Source organism: Cupressus sempervirens, chromosome 6 (assembly GCF_028749045.1).
Source record: "Cupressus sempervirens isolate cs-2001-9-10 chromosome 6, ASM2874904v1, whole genome shotgun sequence".
Taxonomy (NCBI): Eukaryota; Viridiplantae; Streptophyta; class Pinopsida; order Cupressales; family Cupressaceae; genus Cupressus; species Cupressus sempervirens.
Genome location: NC_143123.1, coordinates 54,215,550 through 54,239,567, shown reverse-complemented (window position 1 = coordinate 54,239,567; position 24,018 = coordinate 54,215,550). Strand labels below are relative to the sequence as shown.

Genomic DNA, 24,018 nt, shown 5'->3' with positions numbered 1-24,018 from the left:
ATGACTGCCAACTATCTTCTTATTGACTCTACTCTACTCTAGTCTACTCAGTTTGGTTCAATTTGATTTGATACGATAAGTCAACTCGACTCGAGTCAACTCAATTCGACTTGACTCAATTCAATTCGATTCATTCGACTTGACTCGATTCCATTCGACTCGACTCGACTCGATTCCATTCCATTCCATTCGATTTGACTCGACTCGACTCGACTCCATTCCATTCCATTTGACTCAATTCCATTTCCACTGCATTCAATTCTATTCCACTCCATTCCATTCAAGTGCATTGCATTGTACTATACTGTACTATATTGTATTGCATTTATTTAGTTTTACATTTTACTTTTATTATTAAACCTTATTTCAGAAATGGAGCATCAGAAACCAAGCCATCAACCTCAACAACAAACTATAGACAAAAGTGAATAAAACAGTTTAAGATATAGATATAAAGGCTTGTTAGGCCAAACTTATGAGAAGCTTGGTGAATACTCTCATAAAGACATTTTGACTGTACTTGACTCCACAGGTTATGGCAGTTGTGGCCTAAACAAACAAAACACAGCAAATAAATGTGCAACCAACTCAAATGCATTGGCCAATATAGCAAAGAGTCATTAGATTGCATTGTTATTTCTTAACACTCTCAATGAGAACCCATGCTAAAACATTTTATATATGACAAGCACATTGTTCCCGGGCTTATCTATTTCATAAAGAGAAAAAAAGAAATGAACAATGTAATGAATAGATATAGCAATAAGTGTCCTAAGCAAAGAGAACACAGCAAAGAAATGTGTATCCAACTCAAATGAATTAGTCAATACCGGATAACTCCATTACATTGCATAATTATTTTCAATGAAAATCCAATATAGAAACATTTTATAGAAGACACAAGAATATACTGTTCCTAGACTTATTTGAATTTCATAATGAGCGAAAAAGAAATGAAAACATGTAACAAACAGAACAGTCAATTAAAACTTTTGATATAGCTAGATACCTAACAAGATCAAGTATGCAGCTCACAAAACTTATTTAATTTTTTGCATTACTCAAATAAATCATACCAAACATTTGCCAAATCTTCCGCCTGCCAAATTAAGTTTGAAAGCTTTATTCAGCAAACTTTGAACTAGCTTTTCCCGATCTTCAAGCTGCAGATTTCCATAGGTAATCAATGTGGCTGGATCCAGTGTCAGCAACTATACAACAACATGAAAAAAGGTAGATGCCCAATTAGCAAGAACTAAAACGTCAAAGAAGTCAAAAGAATGCAAGATTAAACAAAATGCTATCCTCAAAAGATGTGAATGGTAAATAATAATACACGGCCAAAACATAAAGGTGTAACATACCATTTTTACTAAGCTGAAAGTCAAGAACATATTCTAAGATTATAACCGAATATCATAACGGAATGACATGAAGTAATTTATAAACCGATACATCTTACAAAAATGAAACTATTTCTGAACTGATTATACAAGATATAAAATCAGAATTTAAGTCATGACTAAATCCATTTCATATGAGAGACAATTAATTTAACTTCCATAACTTACTTTTATGATTACATTGAAGAACAAATCAACTTAACCATATTTACAATTATACTTCAAGTAATATAAAAGTATGTACAAGTAAAAGATTTAGAATTCATACATGAACTGAAATAAGTGTCGACTTGTTGCAAGCCTTGGCATCTGGTGAAGAGGACAAGCATTGACATAGGCTTAACCTCCCAACTGCAGAACTTAACATATCCCCACACAATCTCTTACGAGAAAGGCCATCCCTACCCTTGGTTGGGCTTAGGGCACCATAGTCTTGCCATCCAAGCATTCCGGTGTTAGAGTGTCAGCTAAGCAACAGACAAGGTTGAGGAATCCCTCCATCAACCTTCCCTCTATCCGCTAGCACTCCTAATCTCTAGTGATCAATTGTGGCAAGCATGCCTCTAATCTACCTTGGCCAAGGATTTAGATGGGCAAATGAACAGCCCGATCACACCCACTCAACTTGACAACTAAATATATTTTGGACAATCATGAGCTGACTTGGAATAAACAATTTTCTTCCTTTAAATGTTCATGCGATTTAGACACTAATTAGTAGTTTATTCTTCTTGCAAGAATACCTCTACTCTTCATCAATTTACACTTGGCTCTGCTAGCCTTGGGTGCATCCTAGAAGATTATTGGTAATTATGAGATCCTTATCAATCAGATTTTGTAAATACCATTCTAATTATTATTACAGTTGGCATTTAGCAAATACCAATGCATAAGTCAAAAAAATACTTTATGCCAAATGATGGAACAGACCTTATACAACTTACAACATTATGCATTAAACAATTGCTGAGCATTCAGTCTTAAGGGAACTATATTAGTTAAGTCCCTAAAAGTATGCATCCGATATGCATGGATAAGAAACTAGTCATAAATAAAGAATGAGCAGGGCTGATGCTTCTCAGAAATTATATGTTTGAGCCTTGGTTATGGCCCAGATAAGTAACCAAGCTTGCAATCATGATATTCCTTCATTCGGCAATGATATATAAAGAGAAGTTAGCATTGAAAAAGGCATAGCATGAAATAAGAAAAGACTTGCAAAATGTTTCATGACCTGAGAAAACAATTCAATCATTAACATGATCTTGAGGCAACAACTCCGCGCGATATTGCTTCCACTAGCATGGCCCAACATTGCAGATCAAGTATGGTAATATGTTCCAAAATACGAGCAGAAAGAAGAGAAGATACTTTGGTTAAGAGTACTCATATGACAAGAAGGAAGTGAATAAAAAGAATGATCCTTCAGCCATAGGGAAGGAAGATAAAGCCTCCCATTCTTCCAATTACAAGAAAGAGCTCGACATTAGTTACAAGAACTTCATAATTTCAAATTTTAAAAGTTTGATGCCAATAAGGTGGCAATGCTCATCGATATGGAATCGTAATAAAACATTAGATTATACTTTCTCATGGTTTAAAACCTATATATATATATAGTGTCATCATGCTATTGAATTCTACCTATAATTGTACATTCATATACATATATCTATACATGTGTGGAACTTGAGAGTACGTATAATTCCTTTTTATCATTATATTCTCTCTAGGTACGCACGCATATATGTATATATACATGTAAGTGCAATTCATAGATATTACCAAAATATCATGGTGGCATTATATATATTTATATTTATATATATATATATATATATATATAAAGTTATAATTTTGACCACTTCCACAATCTCAAAATAAAAGAGAGGTAATAGTTCTTATGATACTAAATGTTTAATATTTCTCTTGTTATAAAAATTGACCAGGTAGCTCATGATTGTTCAAGGTATACTTTGTTGCCTAGCCGTAAAATCCTTCACCAAAGTATTTAGAACCCATACCTAATGGTCTGACGATGGACTAAATTGGTACCCCATTCCTTGAATCCTGTTTAGCAATGATTCCCCTCCTTTGTCTGCTCCTACAACCAAAAATGCATATTCCACAATAATAACATGTTCCTCCATTTAAATTGAAATATCAAGAAAACACAATAACTGATAACTGTCACAAAGGCTAACCACCACTAACATTTATCTTAAAATACAAGCATTTATTTTTAGTTGAAATAACAATAATCAACTAACAAGTCATTTACACATGAATCAATTTGGTTAATCATAGTGTTACACCAGTACGGGGGTACTTCGGGACGGCAGGACGCTAAGCCGAGTTTTCGGGACGTGGGGAAAATGGGCCTCATTTTCAGGACAACGGAGGGACGGTCAAATGACGGCAGCAAGGATAGGATGGGCCAAAGAAGGGTCTTGTATAGTATACAATTACATATAGAACTTGAAATGCTAGTTATGAAATGTATTTCAGTAGTTCACTAGAACATACCAAATTAAAATACTTGAACATAGCAAAATTGCAACATGAATTAGAACCATTGACATTCAACATGGTAAAGTATTACATACCCAATAGTAACATTCAAAAATCAAAATTCAAATAGAAATTCAAGTACACATCCCAGTGGCAGCATGGTTGCGGAATGGCAGAGGTGGGGGTGCTTGGGTACTCAAGTACCCAGTGCAGGGACGTCTCGAGGATGAGTATTTCAAGGTTTGGGGGGCGGGTGCGAGTCTCTAGGTTACATTGGTTAATCATAACTTCCATTTCACAAGATCATGATATCCAAGAGTTTCTAACCAACCATTACAATGGCTATAATATTATTTTAAAAGATCAAAAAAATTGGGATGTAACAAAAGGTTTATACATTTTCACTTTGTTCATTGATATGTCAAGAAAAATAACGAAAAATTAAATGTCATTGAATGACCAAAAGATGTGAATGGTAAAAAATAGTAATCAATGTGGTTGGATCTAGTATCAGCAACTATACAACATGACAAAATGGTATATGCCCAATTAGTAAGAACTAAACCTCAAAGTAGTCAAAAGAATGCAAGATTAAACAGAGTGTTATCCTCAAAAGATGTGAATGGTAAAAAATAGTGCACAGCCAAATCATAAAGGTATATACATTTTCACTTTGTTCATTGATGTGTCAAGGAAAAATAAAGAAAAGTTATATAAATGTCATTGAATGACCAAAGTAAATCAGTTGAACTGCCATATCAAGGTGGTCCTAACAAGTATCCTCTTGTAAAGAAAATCAGCAGCTAGTATACAGCCCTAAAAGTTAAGGTTGCCAAGAAGTAGATTTGCCAATAAAAGAAAAATACCAAAAGAAGCAACTCTCCCTATGGAGAATTACAACAGCTTAAACTAAATAACAATGGTGAATAAATGATTATATTGAGGTAAGACTAGCCAACTGCAAGTAATCCTAAGCTAGCCATTACAAATTTACAGCCACAAAAACTAAGATGTTAACTGAGCGTCAATTGCATTGAAGGCTTGGTTCCCAAGTCTTGAGCCACAAATCACAACTACAAAATACTCAATGTTTAATTGATCTGTTCCATCGTAACATGAGGACGCGTCCCCGCTGTTTTTGGTCATCGCACCCGAGATGGGGACACACCCAGGATAGGGGATGGTGTTTCCGCGTCCCCAGCGGCACCACCAACTAGTCACCACAGGGGGGACATCCCTGCGTCCCCATTTGGGACTTGGGAATGGGGACGCATCCCCCAATCTAGCTAGGGACGGTTGGCCGTCCCCCTCTTTGGCACATACAAAAATGCAAAAAAAAATAAAAATTTAAAAGGTTTTGTTTTGTTGTTTTTTATTGTTTGCTAACCCTAGGGTATGTGTGGCCATTTAGAGGTTGAAATCCCATTAAATCTCTATGTTTTCTCATTTTTATTCATTTCATAGTTTTCTGATTTTTGCAACAGCAGCAAGAAGAAGAGTTTTCATAGTTTTCTAAGTTTGTAGTTTGTATTTGAGACTTGGATATTTGAAGTTTGAAATATTGAACATTGAACACTGAACATTGTGATCATATCATGGTTGTTGCTATTTGATGTAATTAAGTGTATGACGCCATTATATGATTGATGAGATAATGATACTCTTACTTTTGCTAAATTGATAATATGATATATCATAATAGAGATCTATGACTTTTAAGTTTTGAATTTGAATCATCAATCTTTGATTATTTATGTTATTTGATAGAAGTTAGAAATTAGAACTTAAGTCTCTTTCATTGTTCAATGTTCAATGCAATGTAAAACAAAACTAGCAATAGCGGAATTGATGAGCTTATACTTCATATTTATGTCTTATATTGTTATACATCTTTTCATAATTAACATTTTAAGTATCATATGTATAGTATATACTATATACCCGTCGTCCCCTCCCTCTTGTCCCCCGTCATCGTCCCCGAATTGAGGTCCCTTTGTCCCCCTATTCCGAAAACTCGTCCCCCCGTCCCACTATCCCCATGTCACCCAGGCCGGTGTAACTGTAAAATGTGACAATGTAGAACATTGCAGTACCTAAGACATGCCCTCTTTTGGCATGCTATATGTATTAATCATTGTGTTGTGTGATTGATTTTTCCTTTTATATGCTAGCTTTTTGAAAGGATTAATTAGTAACACCAACCCTAAATGGGCAGTCTTCTTCATACTTCTCATCAACCCTGCACTTTCATGCTCTTATTGTGCACTGGATTAAAAACCCATGTGTTGTCAGCGAAGTTTCATCTAAGAAGGCTAGTCTTGAGTATGTGAGCATAGAAGTAATTATTTACCTCTAGCGTATAGGTTGTTAATGCAATAGGATCTCTGATAGAATACACTATATTTCAAACTGTAATGAAATCTGTAACTTACTTGCTCTCATATTTGTATGTTGCAAATCTTCAATTCAGAACAGTGCTTTGGTACTTGGAGAATCTTCTAGTTGAATTATAATGTCTAATAATCTACAAGAGAGACAAATCGCTAGGACTACATATATGACTTGTAATTGATAGGTGATAAGTCCCACTAATGCCAATATATATCCAATGAAGAGTAGCATCCCCGTAGGGACATGACTCTACGTGGCCAAAGGCCATGTAGGGTCATGACCCTACGTTGACACAACTATTGAATTACCTTTAACAAAACAATATTAATCAAGATCGGCAACAGTATTTACCTTGCTCGATACTATTCATATAATCAATGTATTATACCTGATGTATGCTTTAATAACATGAGAAGCCCGATATAATTCGAAGGCACTGATGTCTAAATTCATATGCAAATATTTATGTCTATGTATATGCACATATTTATATATACATATATAGGCATATATGTCTGTCTAGCATAACCACAAAATCAGATTTAATCTGTTCAGAATTACTTCGACAGAAGCTATATTTCAACACTCCCTCTTAGCAAGGGAGAAGTATTAGATTTCTCAAAAGAATATAGAATGTCTGTATATAACCCATTATTTGACTTTTAACACTCATAAATAGTGACTAGTCAAATAACTAAAATCACCATGCTATGAACACTATCATAACATATATTATAATCTCTAATGTTCGAAACAATATCTAAAGTAATCATAATGCATTCATTATCAATGACTTTCGGCACGACCGAAACAAACATCATGATAATAGACCTATCATTTGCAAGATTGCCACCTTGCAAAGGATTACCTTCTAAATATATATGTCCATGAAAAATCGTCACCTTTCATTACATATCTGATGCAACTAAACAACCATAGAACCATAAACACATATAAATTAAAAATATTTAATTCAATATTCAATATTACAATTTAATCATACCAAGTTTTCCTCTGACGTATTCCAACTTCACTTTAGCAAGAGGCTTGGTAAAGATATCCGTTGTTTGCTCATTAGTACTGATGTACTCTAGTTTGATAATACCTCTATCCACCATATCTCTAATGTAGTGATAAGGAATTTCAATATGCTTAGAACGATTGTCAAAAACAAGATTAGCTGAAAGCTTGATACAACTCTAATTGTTGCAATGAATCGCATTGGGCTTTAAAGGCCTTTTGAACAAATCAACTAACAACTTTCGTAACCACACAGCTTCTCTAGCTCCCAAAGAAGAGGCAATGTATTTTGCTTCAGTAGAACTTAATGCAATAGAGGATTGTTTTCTGCTAAACCAAGATACCATTCCAGATCCAAGACTGAAGTAACATCCAGAAGTACTCTTATGTTCAGTAGAGCTGCCTACCCAATCAGAATCTGAATATCTATGAAGATTGATGTCTACTTGATCATATCTGATTCCCATGCCAATAATGCCTTTTAGATACCTCAAGATATATTTAGCTACATGTAGATGTATTTTCTTTGGTGCACACATAAACTAGCTTAAGGTGTTAGTAGCATAACATCTATCAAGACAAGTATTCACTAAATACATTAAGGATCCAATAATCTTCCTGTAGTAAGTAGGATCCGTAGATTCAGATTTGATCATATTATGCTTCAGCTTGTGTAAATTGACTTCCATGGGAGTGGTACTTGATTTTGTTAGAATAAATAATTATTATTTATTATTTACACTTTACTTAAGTTTACTTAGATAAATGCATTTAGTTATTAGTAGTCATCTAGGAGTTGTTGAAAACACGGGAGTTTGTTCCTAACTAATCATACTTATCTTCTCACCTACATGGAGGATAATCCACCTTTTGTGGACGTATGCTTAGCTGTCACACTTATCTCCTAGTGCTTTCTAGCTTGTTCTAGAAGCTTCCTAGAGGCCTTTATAAACAAGCTCTCCCATTGTATTTTTGTACAGCAATTTCATTTTTCATTGTTGCAATATAATTTCTCTCACTCCGTTGAGATTCTCCAAGCCCTACCTTTCCTTCTTCGGCTTCTCTTCAACAGGTTATTTGCATGCAAGTGATCTTGGCGAGCTGTGAAGTTGGCTTTCATCAACTTCTACATGGTATCAGAGCCTCCCTACTGCTTCTTGGTTTGAAGGATTTTTGAAGCTGCGATTCGGAGACAAACCTTAGTTTGTTCGTGATTTTTTCTTCAATCAAGAGGAAAAGCATTTTTTCGGGGCACTTTGGGCCTAAATGGATGTTGTCATTGCGCTTAAAAGGCCTGTTACAATCAAAATCCATATAAAATTTTTGATTTTTGGCTACTATAGCTTCAAGCAAAAAAAATTTGCCCCATGGGAGGCCGTACGAACGCATTAATTGCCAAAATAAAATTTAAAAAACAAAGTAGTAGCCACCGCTCGACAGCCACTACGGCACCAACACAAAGCGACCAACGCACTGCTCAGGTGCCACTACACAGCCACCGAATCTTGGTCGCCGCTTCGGCCCACCACCCGCCACCGCCTATCTCCGCTCGACCACAACCTCCACCAACGACGCCGCCATCAACCACTGCACAGGCATGACGCAGATGTGATGTCATTCGCCAGCATCGTGACGTCGTTCTCCAACCTGCACATCAACATTTCAGCCTGCACACGTCAGCATTCCAGCAAGTGACATCATCTTCCAACAAGCTTACGTCATCAGCTCAACTCCCCTTTCTGACGTCAACTTTCGGCAGGATGACATCATTATCTGGTGGCTGACATTAGCATTTTGACGATAGAATTTTTTCCCGGCGACATCCAATTGACGGCCGTACGGCCATCAAATTTTTTGCCGTGTATAATTTTCTAGTGAGCTTGTCTTTTGGAGCAGCAGTTGGTTTTTTGGCCATAACTTGAGCATAAGGTCTTTTTCCGATCCAAAAGAAGCGTCGGAAAGCTGGTTTAGAGACGGAGAAAATGATGTTGGTTTCATTCATTCCGAGTTCATTTGAGCTCCTATTCTTGGCATTAAAGTCGAGGCTTTTGTTTCCTCCTCTACATCCGGAATCCAAGCTCTTTTCTCAATTTTTGTGCTTTCTATAGTTGTTTTTTGGTACTTTGAGGGATATTTTTATACGTTGTGGGGGGAGGGGGATTTTCTTTTTGTAATTTACTTCAGAATAAGACCCTTCTGCTTCCATCTTCTTCTCTCAATGTCAGATCCTTCTGTGACCTGGCTCACGCCACACAACTATCACAAAGCACAAATGACTAGGCTTCTCATGTCAAGAGGCTTATGGTCATGTCTAGATGCGAACCAACTTGTTCTGCAGTGCCCTTTTGGAGTTCTTCAGCACAAGAAAAAAATGGATGAAGCCATGGGATTGATTGCACTGAATATCTCAGTTAGTCTTCTGTTTCACCTAGATGGTTTGACCACTCCTCAGGCTATTTGGACCAATTTTCAAACCTTGTTTGGCACAGTGAATGAGTTTCGAGCACTACAGCTTGATGCAAAGTTGACCTCTTTGACACCAGCCAGCTTCCCCACTATTGAAGACTTCTTGATGAAGTTCAAATCTATACTTACAATTTTGCAAGGGTGTGGAAAAAACAAAACAGATGATGAGTGTATCTTTTTGATACTCTCAAAGTTGCGAGGACAATATCAAATATTCTCTTCCACTTTCTACTCCACTATGGATGCCTTAGATAACAGACATCAAATGCAATCATTTGAGACATTTTGTGATCGGTTGACACAAGAACAGGCAAAGATCCAACGGGTGGATGCCAGACATGTGCTTACATTCATTGATGACTTCTCCAGACGCACATGGGTGTACTTTCTCAAGTACAAGTCTGATGCCTTTGATTCATTTCGAGTCTTCAAGACATTTGTAGAGAAGCAATCTAGTCTTTGTATTTGGCGGATACGCACGGATAATGGGGGGAATATGTGAATCAAGCTTTCAAGGATTTTTTCTCTAAACATGGTCTTCAACATCAGTTTTCAGTTCCCTACACCCCTCAGCAGAATGGTGTGGCCGAGAAAAAGAATAGAACACTTCGGGAGATGGCTAATTGTATGATTCAGTCCAGGTTCATGGATTCGTGTTTTTGGGCAGAGGCAGTCAATTGTGCCAATTATATTTAGAATTGAATGCCTCACAAGGCAGTTCGACTTATGACTCCTGAGGAGGCTTGGTCTCATGTTAAGCCTGATGTATCGTCATTCCAAGTTTTTGGGAGCGCAACATGGGCATTTGTACCTGATGCTCAGAGGAAAGCAATAGAACGAAAGAGCCAACCACTCATATTTGTTGGCTACTAAGAGGATGTTAAGGCTTACAGGTTGTTTGACCCTGATTCGAGAGAGGTCCTATTTCGATGGGATGTCCAGTTTGATGAGAGCCCTCCTGCAGTCCATACCCCGCCTCCAGCGCCTACTTCACTTCCCACTACTCCCTCCTCTCTTCCAGTTTGTTTTACGAATGACGAAGATGATGATATTGGTGATCCCCATTTACCTCCACCACAGGGTCCTCTGCTAATGCCTAAATGGGCTCAGGCTATAGTTGAGTCTGCAAGATCTTTAGTTAGTGGGACAGGACATTCAAAGTGGGACAATGCCATGGAGGATGAGTATTCTTGTTTGATGAAGAATCATACTTGGGATCTTTGTACTCTTCCTAAGGGAAGAAAGCTAGTGCAATGCAAATGGATCTATCATACTAAGTTTGTTGTTGATGGTTCGATTGATAAGCACAAGGCTCGTCTTGTTGCGAAGGGTTTTTCGCAGGTTGAGGGTATTGGCTACATCGAGACATTTTCCCTTGTTGCCAAGATGAATTCTATCCACCTTGTCTTATCCCTCGTAACTTCACAAGGATGGCCTATTTTTCAGATTAATGTGAAGAGTGCCTTCCTGCATGGTGATCTCACTGAGGAAATTTACATGTAGCAGCCTCCGAGATTTGTGCAGGATTCCTCCTTGGTTTGCAGACTTCGACGCTCATTATATGGTCTCAAACAAGCCCCTCAGGCTTGGTATGAGAAGATGGACTCTTTTGTGCTTTCTACAGACTTCACCCGCTGCCATTCTGATCCTACAATGTACATTCAGCATCTTGGAGATGAGATTTTGATTCTTGTACTCTATGTTGATGATCTTATCCTCATGGGTAGCTCATCCTCTATACCAGTTTGAGATGACTGATCTTGGCTTCCTGCACTATTTTCTTGGGCTACAGATTGTTCAGTCCTCTACTAGGATTTTTGTTTCTCAGCAAAAGTATGCTCTTGACATGCTTCGTCGCTTTGACATGCTTAATTGCAAGCTTGCTCCAACACCTTTTCAGTCGGGTGTCACTTTGTCTATCTCCTGCTCTTCACCTTCAGTGGATGCTACTTTGTACTGGCAGTTGGTTGGCAGCTTGCCGTACCTGACACACACTCGTCCTGATCTCTCCTTTGCAGTGGGTCTTGTCTCTCAATTCTCCCAGGAGCCTCATGAGAGTCATTGGCAAGCTGCCAGGCGCATTTTGAGATACATTCAGGGCACACTTCTATATGGCATTCATTACACATCATGGACTCCTCACATTATTGGCTACACTAACTCCGATTGGGCCGGTGATGTTGATGATCGGAAGTCTACTTCTAGCTTTGTGTTTTGTCTTGGCTCTGGTCCTATCACATGGTCGTGCAAGAAGCAGCATGCTCACGCACTTTCATCCCATAGAGGCTGAGTACAGGGCAGCAATACTTGTAGTCAGGAGATTTTATGGCTTCGGCAGTTAATGACTAAGTTTGGTTTTCCTCCTGATCGACCCACTATTTTGTGGTGCGATAATCAAAGTGCTATTCACATTTCTCGCAACCCGGTCGAGCATCAGCACACCAAACATATTGAGCTGCATATGCACTTCATCTGTTAGCTAATTCAGGATGGTGTTATCTCTTTGGAGTACATTCCTACTAACGAACAGGTTGCTGACATCTTCACCAAACCTTTTGCATCGCCACGCTATCTTCAGTTGCGGTCTATGCTTGGGGTTACGGAAGTTGTCCTTGGGGGGTCTTGTTGAGGCCTTCCTTCCTTCATGTTTTCCAACATGTTTGTACTTACCTCTTTTTTAGGGAGGGTTTTTCCCATGCAGTTTTCTCTCTTTCCCCGTTTCCTGAGGTTGCATTTCTTTGCATTTGTACATGGGTACCTTTCTTGGCCTTGTTGTTGGTACCCATTCTGCATTTCATCTTAGCTTTTTGTAAGCTTAAGTCCATTCCCCTAAGTTGCACTTAAGGGGGGGTGTTAGAGTAAATAATTATTATTTATTATTTACACTTTACTTAAGTTTACTTAGATAAATGCATTTAGTTATTAGTTGTCATCTAGGGGTTGTTGACAACACGGGAGTTTTTTCATACTTATCTTCTCACCTACATGGAGGATAATCCACCTTTTGTGGACGTATGCTTAGTTGTCACACTTATCTCCTAGCGCTTTCTAGCTTGTTCTAGAAGCTTCCTACAGGCCTTTATAAACAAGCTCTCCCATTGTATTTTTGTACAGCAATTTCATTTTTCATTGTTGCAATATAATTTCTCACTTCATTGAGATTCTCCAAGCCCTACCTTTCCTTCTTCAGTTTCTCTTCAGCAGGTTATTTGCATGCAAGTGATCTTGGCAAGCTATGAAGTTGGCTTTCATCAACTTCTATAGGTGTACATTCCATCATTCCAAATTTTGTCACATACCAACGGTATATTTTCCTTGTTTTAGAAAAATGTAGTTACCCTTTTGCCAAACTTCCAGTCTTAGAAAGTAGTGGAGAAGACCTAGATCTTTCATATCAAATTCTATTGTTAGTTCTTGTTTGCACTTCTTTATAAGATTTTCTTCACTTGTTATCAACAAATCATCAACATAAAATACAAGAATAATCATATCATCACAATCTATCTTGAAGTATAAGTTAGGATCAGCTTCATTTTTAGAGTACCCTAACTTTGTGAGATAGTTGTCTATTCTTTCATACCACACTCTGGGAGCCTATTTGAGACCATACAGTGCTTTCTTTAACTTACATACGTGAGATTTTCTGCCATGAGTGTAGAACCCTTCTAGTTGCTCAATATAAACTTCCTCTTCAATTTTACCATTTAGGAATGTTGTTTTAACATCCATTTGATGAACTTTCCATCCTTTGGATGCTGCAATAGCCAAGATAGTTCTGACTTAAACGTATCTAGCAACTAGAGAAAATGTTTCTTCATAACTAATACTTTCTTTCTATGAGAAACCTTGAGCTACAAATCTGGCCTTGTACTTTTCAATGTTGTCGTCAAGTGCATGCTTGATTTTGAACAACCACTTAGAAGAAACAACTGATTTTTTTTTAGGTCTGGGTACAACATCCCACACATTTTTTAGTATAGAATTATATTCTTCAATTATTGTTTCTTTCCAAGGTTGGCTAGATAAGGCTTCTTCAACATTTAAAGGTTTTTTTTTTATAAGTTCAGTTAATAATGCCACATAACATGACTGGTTTCTTGTTCTTTTACTTTCTCAAATTACTTCATTACGTTCAACATGATTTTCTTCTATCATTTTCCTACCCAAAAGTGGCCTCTTTTTATTGTTAACATTTTTAGAATCCTCGGGATTTGATGTAGTGGTAGAAGAGGGTTCAGTATCATTCTCACTCTCAATTTCTGCTGTGTGATTTTCATCTATTTCACAAACAGGTTCTGTAAGTGATTTATCACTATTTTTAGAAAGATTGAAGGCAATATCTTCTTCAAACTTCGCATCTCTACTGATGTCAATTGTTCTTTGACCCGGAATAAAAGCCCTGTAGCCTTTGGTTGTTTCACTGTATCCAATAAGTATCCCCTTCTTCCTTGATGGTTCTAGTTTTGTTCTTTTCTCTTTGGGAATGTGAATATAAACAGGACACCCAAAAATTCTCAGGTGACTTAGATCTGGTTTAATACCAATAAATACTTCTTCAGAAGTGGTGTTCTCTAATACTAAGTGTGAACATCTATTTTGAATGTAAAGTGCACTGTTAGATGCTACAGCCCATAAAGAAGTATTGAGGTTTTGATCCTGCATCATTGCTCTAGCTGATTCGATAATTGATCTATTTTTACATTCTGCAACGCCATTCTGTTGAGGATTATATGGTACAGAAAACTCTCTCTTAATCCCAACAGTATTATAAAAGTCTTTGAAAATTTCAAAGATATATTCACCTCCATTGTCGGACCTTAGTGTTTTTATTTCCTGTCTTGACTAGTTTTCAAGTAGGACTTTGAATTCCTTAAACTTTGATAATACTTCAGTTGATTCCTTCTGTTTTAGGAAGTAGATCCAAGTTCTTCTAGAATAGTCATCAAAAAAAATTACATAAAAGAGACACCCATTTAGGGAAGGTATAGACATAGGACCACAAAGGTCAGTGTGGATAAGTTCAAGAATAGATTTTGATTTTTGAACACTTTTAGGAAATGATTGCTTAGTGTTTTTGCCAAGAGCACATCCTTTGCAAATGCTTAAGTGATTAGTTTTGAGACTACGTAATCTTTTTACAATTTTTCCTATAGATGATAATGCGCGATAATGAAGATATCCTAGCCTCCTATGCCAAATTTTGGTAGAATTTGAAGTTTCATGACTTAGGGCTAAATTTTGATTATCACATAGTTTATATAAACTTTCGTCTCTAAATCCAATAGAAATAGCTTTCTTGGTATTCAAGTTCTTTGACCTGGATAGAACTCTGTCTTCTTGAAAGGTGACTCTAAATCCTTGATCAGCAAGACTAGAAATAGAGACCAAATTCCTTTTTATACTAGGTACATATAAAACATTTTTGAGTTGGAGAGTAATTCCTGAATTTAGGTGAATTGAGCAGGAACCAATACCTTTGATTGGATGAGTGGAATTATCTCCAATGGTGATTTTTTCTTAGGAGTATTCTGAGAAGCTTTCAAAATTGTCTCTAAAACCTGTTATATGTCGAGATGCTCCACTATCTATAATCCAAGTGTTTCTGTTTGAATTTCATTCACTTGAAAGAGCTAAATAAAATGCATAGTTTTCTTTTTCCTCTTTCTCTACTTCTTTGACTTCTACTAGGGTTGCTTGAATTCTCTTTTGTTCAGGGCAAAAGTTGTGTGAGTGACCAATTTTTTCACATTTGAAACAGTTTACTTTAGACCAATCACATTTCTTATATGGTTTGTCAAATTGCTTCTTATTATGTTTAAATTTTTTTTTCTTGTTTGAATTTGCATAAAGAGCTTGAATGTCTCCCTTTTGATTATACTTAGTCCTCTTGAGACTCTTGATTCTTCTTGTGTGCATTCATTTTTTAGTAAATCAAATTTAAGAAGCTGTTGATGCGAGTTTTGTATCACTTACATAACATATTAGGATTTGAATATTCAATATGAGATATCAAACATGCAACTCCTCTCTTGAAAAGTTATTCCTCATGAAGACATAAGCAATAGCTCCAATGTTCCTTACACCGTTGGATACTCGCTCAGTTTTATCGATGTGATTTGCTGATAATCACGTAGGCGGCCTTACGTAAATTGTTGAGGATAACTTGGACTTTGATGGGATGAAGGTGATGGTGACTCGGTTTGTGAAATGTGTGGAAGTAGATAATGTTGATGTTGGTGATAGTGCAGGGTGTGTCTGCCGATGATGATGTTGATGGGAAAGCGATGGTTGTGGAAGGTGAATGGATGAGTTCTATCACTTGATCTACTCTAACTTTCTTCTCTCTAAACTTCAACTACCCAACTACTCACTATTCTACTCCTACTCCTATGAATGGAAGGTTAGCAAACAGACAGCGATCGAACCTAATGAGAGCTGACTAGCGGCCTCACTTCCACAGGTGCAATGATTCGAACGAATAATAGACTAGTTTACCACACAAAGCTTCCCAACCAGCCGATAGGATGCTAGTGGCCTAGTATTGACCCCTATCAAACATTTACCAATGCTACCATACAACTATTCATCTACTTTAACTTCACTTAAACAACTTCAAATGCAACCAACTTTAACAACTTGAAAGGAAATCTAACTAAGTGGAAGTAGAAAACATGCACTAACACCCAATGTTCTTGATCAACATGCCAATCGCAACAATCAAAAAGAGAGCAATTTTGGTATTATTTTCGCAACAATTTCTCCGACACTTTACAAATGAGAACAAATGGCCTTTTATAGGGGCCAGAAATACAATGAACGGTGGAGATCAAAACAAGATCAACGATCCAGATTGGATCTTCAAAACCCTAATTAGGGTTGCCACCCCATCGGCCAATGAGAAGCTGCCACCTCATCAATGGACCAATGAAACAAGTGCAAAAAGTGGCAACCAATGAGAAGGCACCAAAATGGTGGCTAATCAGAAATAGACACTTGTCTTATTCTAGAAGAAAGGAAAATTGCCACTTGGGCTTATATCAAATGATCTTCTAATATAAATCTTCCCTTTTCTTTCATCTTCTTAGCTAAGGCAATGAACTTAGCTAGCCTTTCGTTAACTTCTTCCATAGGAGGACAAGGTGTGTGCTTCGCCTTGAGTTCCACTGACTTTTGTACAATCTCGCAATTAGGTAGAACAAATAGGAGCTCATGTAGAATTGCCTTTCGTTTTGCACGGTTCTGAGTTGCAATTCTAAGTTCTCGCTTATGATCTTGGCCCAATCAAACCTTCTTTTTCCTTTCTCAATCTCATCAATGAAGAAGTACATCCAGTTTTCAAATCTCAACCCTTGAGCTAGGCCCATGATCCGACTGAGTAGAACAATGAGATCACCATATTCTGATTTGAAATCTGCCATTGTAAGCCTCGATGATCTGTTAACTCCTTTCCTTCCCTCGCGTATCCAATTCCGCTTTAGATGAGTGTAATAGGCTCCTTGGTTATCTTGAAATGACTTAGTTGCTTGATCCATCATTACAATTGTCATGCCCTTGTACTGGGGAATGTTAAATGTTTCTTCAATCGCTTGTTCGCCAATGCTGGCCAACACTCTCTTCCCTTCATCAACAATGATGGAATTACTGTTTAGATCAAATCTGGATGCACATTCCATAATCAATTCTGGACAGGGCAATGCGGGAGGAAAGGCCGTTGCATGTACAATTCCACTCTTGTAAATCCTTTTTGCCAAGGGGGATTGTCCTTCCTTCAGTCTGTCCCTCATCCGTATCATGTCCACTATACAGATATTGGTGTCAGTTATTCTCTTCATTTTCAAGAAGGAAATATTGGGCATCATATCCTCTTTGTCTTTCTTAGTGTTTGCCCGCTTGGGATTCTTACTTGCACTATCATCCTCCATGCTCGTCGCCCTATTACGGGATGGTAGAGTGGTGGACCAAAAGGCAAGAAGAACCAAGCGGAGCAATCCTTAGACTAGAACGAAAGATGGATGTCAGCTTAAGCACTCCTTGCAACTCTAGATGATGAAAATTCACCTTAACCGATAAACTTACAGCGACTGTTCGGAACCTAGGATATGACTTTCAAGTAGTTCAAATCCCTTTGCAAATTAGAAATTTACACTCCTAAAACTATCCAACACTTGCCTTCTATGCAAAAAACCAAACTTTCATATGTATCTCTTCTCCCAAGAAAATTACCAACATCTGATATAAAAATGCAGTCCTAAGTAGAAAAAAGTCAGACCTTCACCATGAATTGCTCAAAAATCAAAATCAGATCTGTCTCAATAAAATGCCATGAATGGAAGATTTTGCCTTTGTCTCAAATCCGCCCAAGCATGAAGTCTGAAATCTGCCCAAAATGCTACCTAGGGCACAAATCGCAGCCCACAAATGGAGGAAAAAAGCACCAAAATATGCAAGAATCTGCCCACAAGAAAAATCGCCAAGGCCTGAAAATGGAGGAATGCAAGCAAAAATCGCCCAAGCATGCAAAAAACTGCCCTCCACTAAATTCGCCTCCACAAAATTCGCCCCCAAGTCTGGAAAAAATCTGCTCCTCCACAAAATTCGCCCACATGGAGAGGAAGAAATGATTTGTGAAAATGAAATGGGGAGGAGACTCCCTTTATAGCCAATTTTCTTTCTCCATAAAGCTGGCCTACATGGTCTAGGAGAAAACAAAAAACAAAAATTAAATTCAAGTTAAGGCCCACAATTAAATACTTAGCTCAAAAAAATTAATTTTGCCAAAAGAAAATTGCACTTTTAAGTTTACCAATTAGCTCCAATTGCAAAACGAAATTAAATGGCCTTGAGGGTGTTAAATATTTCCATTTAATGAGGAATTAGTAACTAATACGTCATTAAATTTGGATTTTGGCTAACCAAAAGCCATTTTTCCAATATTAAATTACTAAATTCAAAAAACTTAAAAGTTTTCGAGGCAAATTAATCCAATTAAAGTCAATTTTTGCTATTTTCTACCAAATCGATTTTGCCAAGCTAAAAATTAAAAAATTAAAATTGCATTTAGAACCAAAAATCGATTTTTTTGCACTTTCCTCATTTCAACAAAATTAAAAAATTTCACCAAAGAAAAATTTGAGATTTTCCAAAAACTTAAGTCTAATTAAAATTTCTCTTTTGAGAATTATCCAAATTTACAGAGTTAAGACCAAATTTTCAAAAGAAAACGTCTAAGTACAAAATTCACAACTTTATCCTGCCAAGTTGAAATTAACTTAGAAAATTATTCAGCTTAAGGATAAAATTGATAGCTCTAGAAAATCAAGTTGAAATTGGGTGAAAATAAGCTAAGCCTCCCAAATTTGTCCTGAAGGTGCCAAGGCGTGAAATTTTCAAAACTCTAAAAAATTTTGGGCAATCCAAAAATTTACCGAGGTGATTAAAAGAAAAAGGGGGTCCCCAAGATTTGGAGCGATGTGTGAAAACCTCACAACAGAAGCTCAAGTCGGGAGCTTAATCCTCGAATAAATGTTTCCCAAGGAAGTCCTCTTAAAGCTATCATGCTAAGTTCTTTGTCATCAACACGATTTTCAACTGCTGCAAGTTGATCTTTTAATTCAGAAATTCTTAAAAAATAGGATGTAATTGACTCCACATCTTCATCTTTATGTTTAATAGATCTTGTTTTAGGGTTAGCAGTCTACTAGTATTGTTGATTTCAAACGTGTCTTTAATAGTAGAGAACATTTCAAATGCAGTCTTAAGACTAGATATAGAAGGCAGAATATGCTCCTTCACAGAGTCTATTATAATTTTCATGGCCTTGTTGTTGTGTCTTTTCCATGTTGTTTTATCTGGATTATTTTTAGGCGTGGATTTGTTTGATTCTATGTACTCTTCTAATTCCATTTCTCTTAATATTATCATGACTCGAATTTTCCATGATGAAAAGTTTGATTCTCCCTCAAGTCTATCCTCTAATCTTACGTGATTAACCTTTGAGGATATAATTTAAATTTTATAAATCTGAGATTTTAAATTTAATTCTGAATAATAGTTTCTTATCAGAATGGCTCTGATACCATGTTAATGCAATAGGATCTCTGATAGAATAAACTGTAATTCAGATTGTAATGAAATATGTATCTTGCTCTCAGATTTGTATGTTGCAGATCTTCAATTCAGAACAATGCTTTGGTGCTTGGAGAATCTTCTAGTTAAATTATAATGTATAATAATCTGCAAGAGAAACAGATCGCTGGGACTGCATATATGACTTGCAATTGATATATGATAAGTCCCACCAATGCCTATATATATATATATATATATATATATATATATCCAATGAAGAGTTGCATCCCCATAGGGTCATGACCCTGAGTTGACACAACTATTGAATTACCTTAAACAAAACAATATTAATCAAGATTGGCGATAGTATTTACCTTGCCCGATACTATTCATATAATCAATGTACTATACCTGATGTGAGATCGGTGAAAGAGAAAGCTTTAATAACATGAGAAGCCTGATATAATTTGAAGTTAATGATGTCTAAATTTATATGCAGATATATATATGTCTATGTATATGCACATGTGTATATACATATATATAGGCATATATGTCTGTCTAGCATAATCACAGAATCAGATTTAATCTATTCAGAATTACTTCAACAAAAGCTATATTTCGACATAGGTTGGGGCAAGGGAGGAGCACTTTGGCTGCTTGGTGAATTTCAAATTTCTCCCAGAAGTCCCATTCCAATCTGTGAACCTGATTGGTTGGATGTCTCCCAAGAGTAACAAGCACCAAGCGTTCAAAATTGCCACCCTAAGAAAGTTTTGCAGAAAAATGGCTGGAAATTCACCATACTATCAGATCTGCTAGCAATAGCTGAACCACTTCTACTCAACCAGAGACACAAGAAGATTGGACCCTTGAATGGGACTGATTGGGCCCAACTGCTTTTGAAGATATCATCCATGTAAGAAAATTGAGGCTAGAAGGTACTATTATTTGTTCCCTTCCATTTTTTGTTTTCTATTCTAAAACTTTTCCACCTTATCAATTTGAATTATCATGCACAAAAATATTTACTGCAATTACAATACAAGAACAAAATGAAATGGGAAATGGAATTGGTGTACTCATAAGTGGTGATGTGTTTCTACGATTGAATATTTTAAATTGTAGCATATGTGAGGATTACGGGTCAAGGAGATTAAGGTTGTGAGTCATGTGAAGCTTGAATGTTCTAGAAAATAGAGGAGTACAAGACAATCATGTCTCCATCAGTAGTTGGAAAACTCGCCAAGGCCTGAAAAATAAATTCAGGGAAAACTCGGCCAGTTTTCGGCAAAAACTTTGGAACTTCAAAAATCACTTAAAATTAATTAGACATGCAGTTTTTATGCAAAATGTTATAAGAAGATGCATCCAATGAGTCAATAAATGAGAGCACAAAAGAAACAAGCTTAATCTAGATATATTTAAATTTTAAACACAAAGTGGGTACAAAATCGCATTCTCATGAGGAATGTTGATGGTTGGAAGCAAATAGTAAATAGCTTATGTAAAACTAAAAGTAAATACATCCCCTTCCAATTACTTCATTCTCTGCCCAACTCTACTAAAAGCTAAGTGAGAGGTAGAACTAGAGGTTCTAGTAATAGAAGTTTGCACTAGGCATGATTGTGCCTCCTCACACAGTATGTCAGACTCAGTCTAAGGCTTGTCCTTCATATTGTACATAGCTCTGCCTCTAGCTTCTCCTGGCACTAGCAATGACTACTCATTCAACTCAATGTCATCTAGTGTGAAACCAAATTCACCCCCCTCCTCTTTACTCTGTCTTACCAAATCATTGATGTCATCCTCTAGCTTCTCCTGGCACTAGCAATGACTACTCATTCAACTCAATGTCATCTAGTGTGAAACCAAATTCACCCCCCTCCTCTTTACTCTGTCTTTCCAAATCATTGATGTCATCCTCATCAAAAACCTGGATTCAAATCAATAGAAATCAATTTGCAAGTGTCTAAAAGATATTTTCACCCTCAACAAAATACAAGTGAAGAAATAAAAAATGAAATTAACTTGGGCTGTTTTTTGCCTTTAACTGCTATTATAAAACTATGACCGAATTCTTAACAAAAACTTGCCGAGTTTTTGCCGAAAATCTGGCAAGTTTTTGGCACCAGTAAAAGCTGTAAAAACTTGCCAAGCCAAAAAACCCGGCCAGTTTTTGCAACTCGGAGAGTACTCTACCAGTAGTCCATCTATGTGTCCATCTTTGGTTTCATATTAGACAATCTCATAAATGTTTTGTGCTTTTACTTGATTCCTATTTTTTGTACATGTTCATTGTTGTCTAAAACCAAATAGAATGATGATGGGAAATAGATGTTTATTTTCAGGACTTACAAAACCATAGCTCCGATAGCTATTGTTTCTGAATTCGATTGTGTGTGATTATTTTCAGCAACATTTCACACACCCATCATACTTGATTCACAGCTACCTCATACTTACACAGTCTTAGACACCCATTTCAACCAAATTTGACAATGGCCTGGATTATTGCCAAATAAACCAAACAACGCAAACAAATGTTTCCTGCCATCATGAAACACCTTTTGATGTTTCCTCTCATTGGGACTCCACCTGATGTTTCCTACCTTTTTCCCACGACCATCTTCCAATCAATGAAGTATCTTCGGCAGTAGCGGAAAACAAAAATAAAAATAAACAAAGCATTTTGAGTAGGACCTTAACAACACTAGCACCAAAGAAGTTAGAAACTTAAAACATTAATTTCTTCCCGTTTTCAAATTTTTGCAAGAGAAAATTGAGATTAAAACAAGGATTTTTCGAGGACTTCACAAGCTATAGGCCAGAAATATATTTTAAATATGTGTGTATTTTTTTATTGAATATTTAGTTGATTTTTCCATCGTTTTTTGGTTCGCCAATCCAGACAAGGCGTGCATGAATGGTTTGAGCTAGAATGTTTAACCAAAAACATGACAAGCTACAAGTAGCGCCTGTATGTATCTTTATATTCACATATCTTTCTCCCTTGTTGACATTCTATTTCTTTCTTTTTCAAGCTAATTCACTTGTAATCAGCAAAAGCAATGCAAAAATGCCAAACCACATTGGGGACTAGAATAGATATTTTCCCATAGTCATTTTCTTCTATTTTCCATTCTTTGTTGTTCTTTTTCTAGATTATTTTGCCTAGTTTGCACCCACAATTCATATCACTTTTAATATGGTCTTTTGTCAAATGTTCATTCCATTTTTTGAAGATTTTAAAAGTTTCCTTTAGATATGTCAGCAAAGCCAAATGAGCCTATCACTTGCATCAAAATAATGCAAATGTAAAACAATGACCCAAGGGGATCAAGGGAATTGTAACAGCCATATAAAAACTTGATTGGTAGGCCGTAGAATCATGTGCACATGCAAAAGGATGAAAGCTCCAAAATTAAATATTTAAGGGAAAGTTGATGGAGCTCGCACAGTGCACCAAACACTAAACAGTGATTGCAAGATATAACAGAGCAGAAGGGAGTCCTGTTGTAAGGCAAATTGGGTAGTTAGACCGTTACGAGTACAGGCACGGTTGTGTCACTTCATTGGCACTGTGCTATGTTATAAATGTGGCATATACTTATGTAATTGGCATCATTGGTATTGAACATTGTTTTGTACGAGAGCATTTGATGAATGAATAATATTTTACTTTGTTAAGTTGTATGTTTCTTTCCTATTCACCTACGAGCTAAACATTTGGCACAGAAGGTCAAACTTTCTCATCTCACAGTACAATTTGAAGGGCTGAATGGCAATGAGTACTGCAGATGGTGGCAGGAAGCGGATGACACATACCTCATCAAACAAAAACTGATCCGTGCGAAAGTACATTGGGCGATTCAACTTCCGTTGTTTTCCATATGGCTGTTTGAGATGATATTAAGAACTATGATCGAAACATACAACAGGCACAAAAAAACAAGTACATTTGTATACAAGAAGCATCATCTCACAGTCTCCTTCAACGCCTGCAATTTTACTAGGGTTCTTGGCATTCCTGGCGAAGGAGGCCACAAAGTGGTGACCACGAACCACAAACTGCCGCAAGAACGTAAGGAGTACAAGGTGAAGTTGGTGGGACACGACATCACGCCAGAGGAATTTGAGTCTATCATAAAGCGTACTA

General features: G+C 36.8%; 1 protein-coding gene across 2 annotated transcripts in view; it reads right to left on the bottom strand.

Annotated features, from left to right (window-relative positions):
• Nucleotides 1-24,018, bottom strand: part of LOC149551102 (uncharacterized) — a 169,987-nt gene that overhangs the window by 79,101 nt on the left and 66,868 nt on the right. For both annotated transcript variants that reach the window (XM_089786674.1, XM_089786675.1), the window contains one exon: nucleotides 1,077-1,211. In XM_089786674.1, the coding sequence (XP_089642800.1) occupies nucleotides 1,077-1,211 (135 nt within the window). The remainder of the gene's footprint in view (nucleotides 1-1,076; nucleotides 1,212-24,018) is intronic.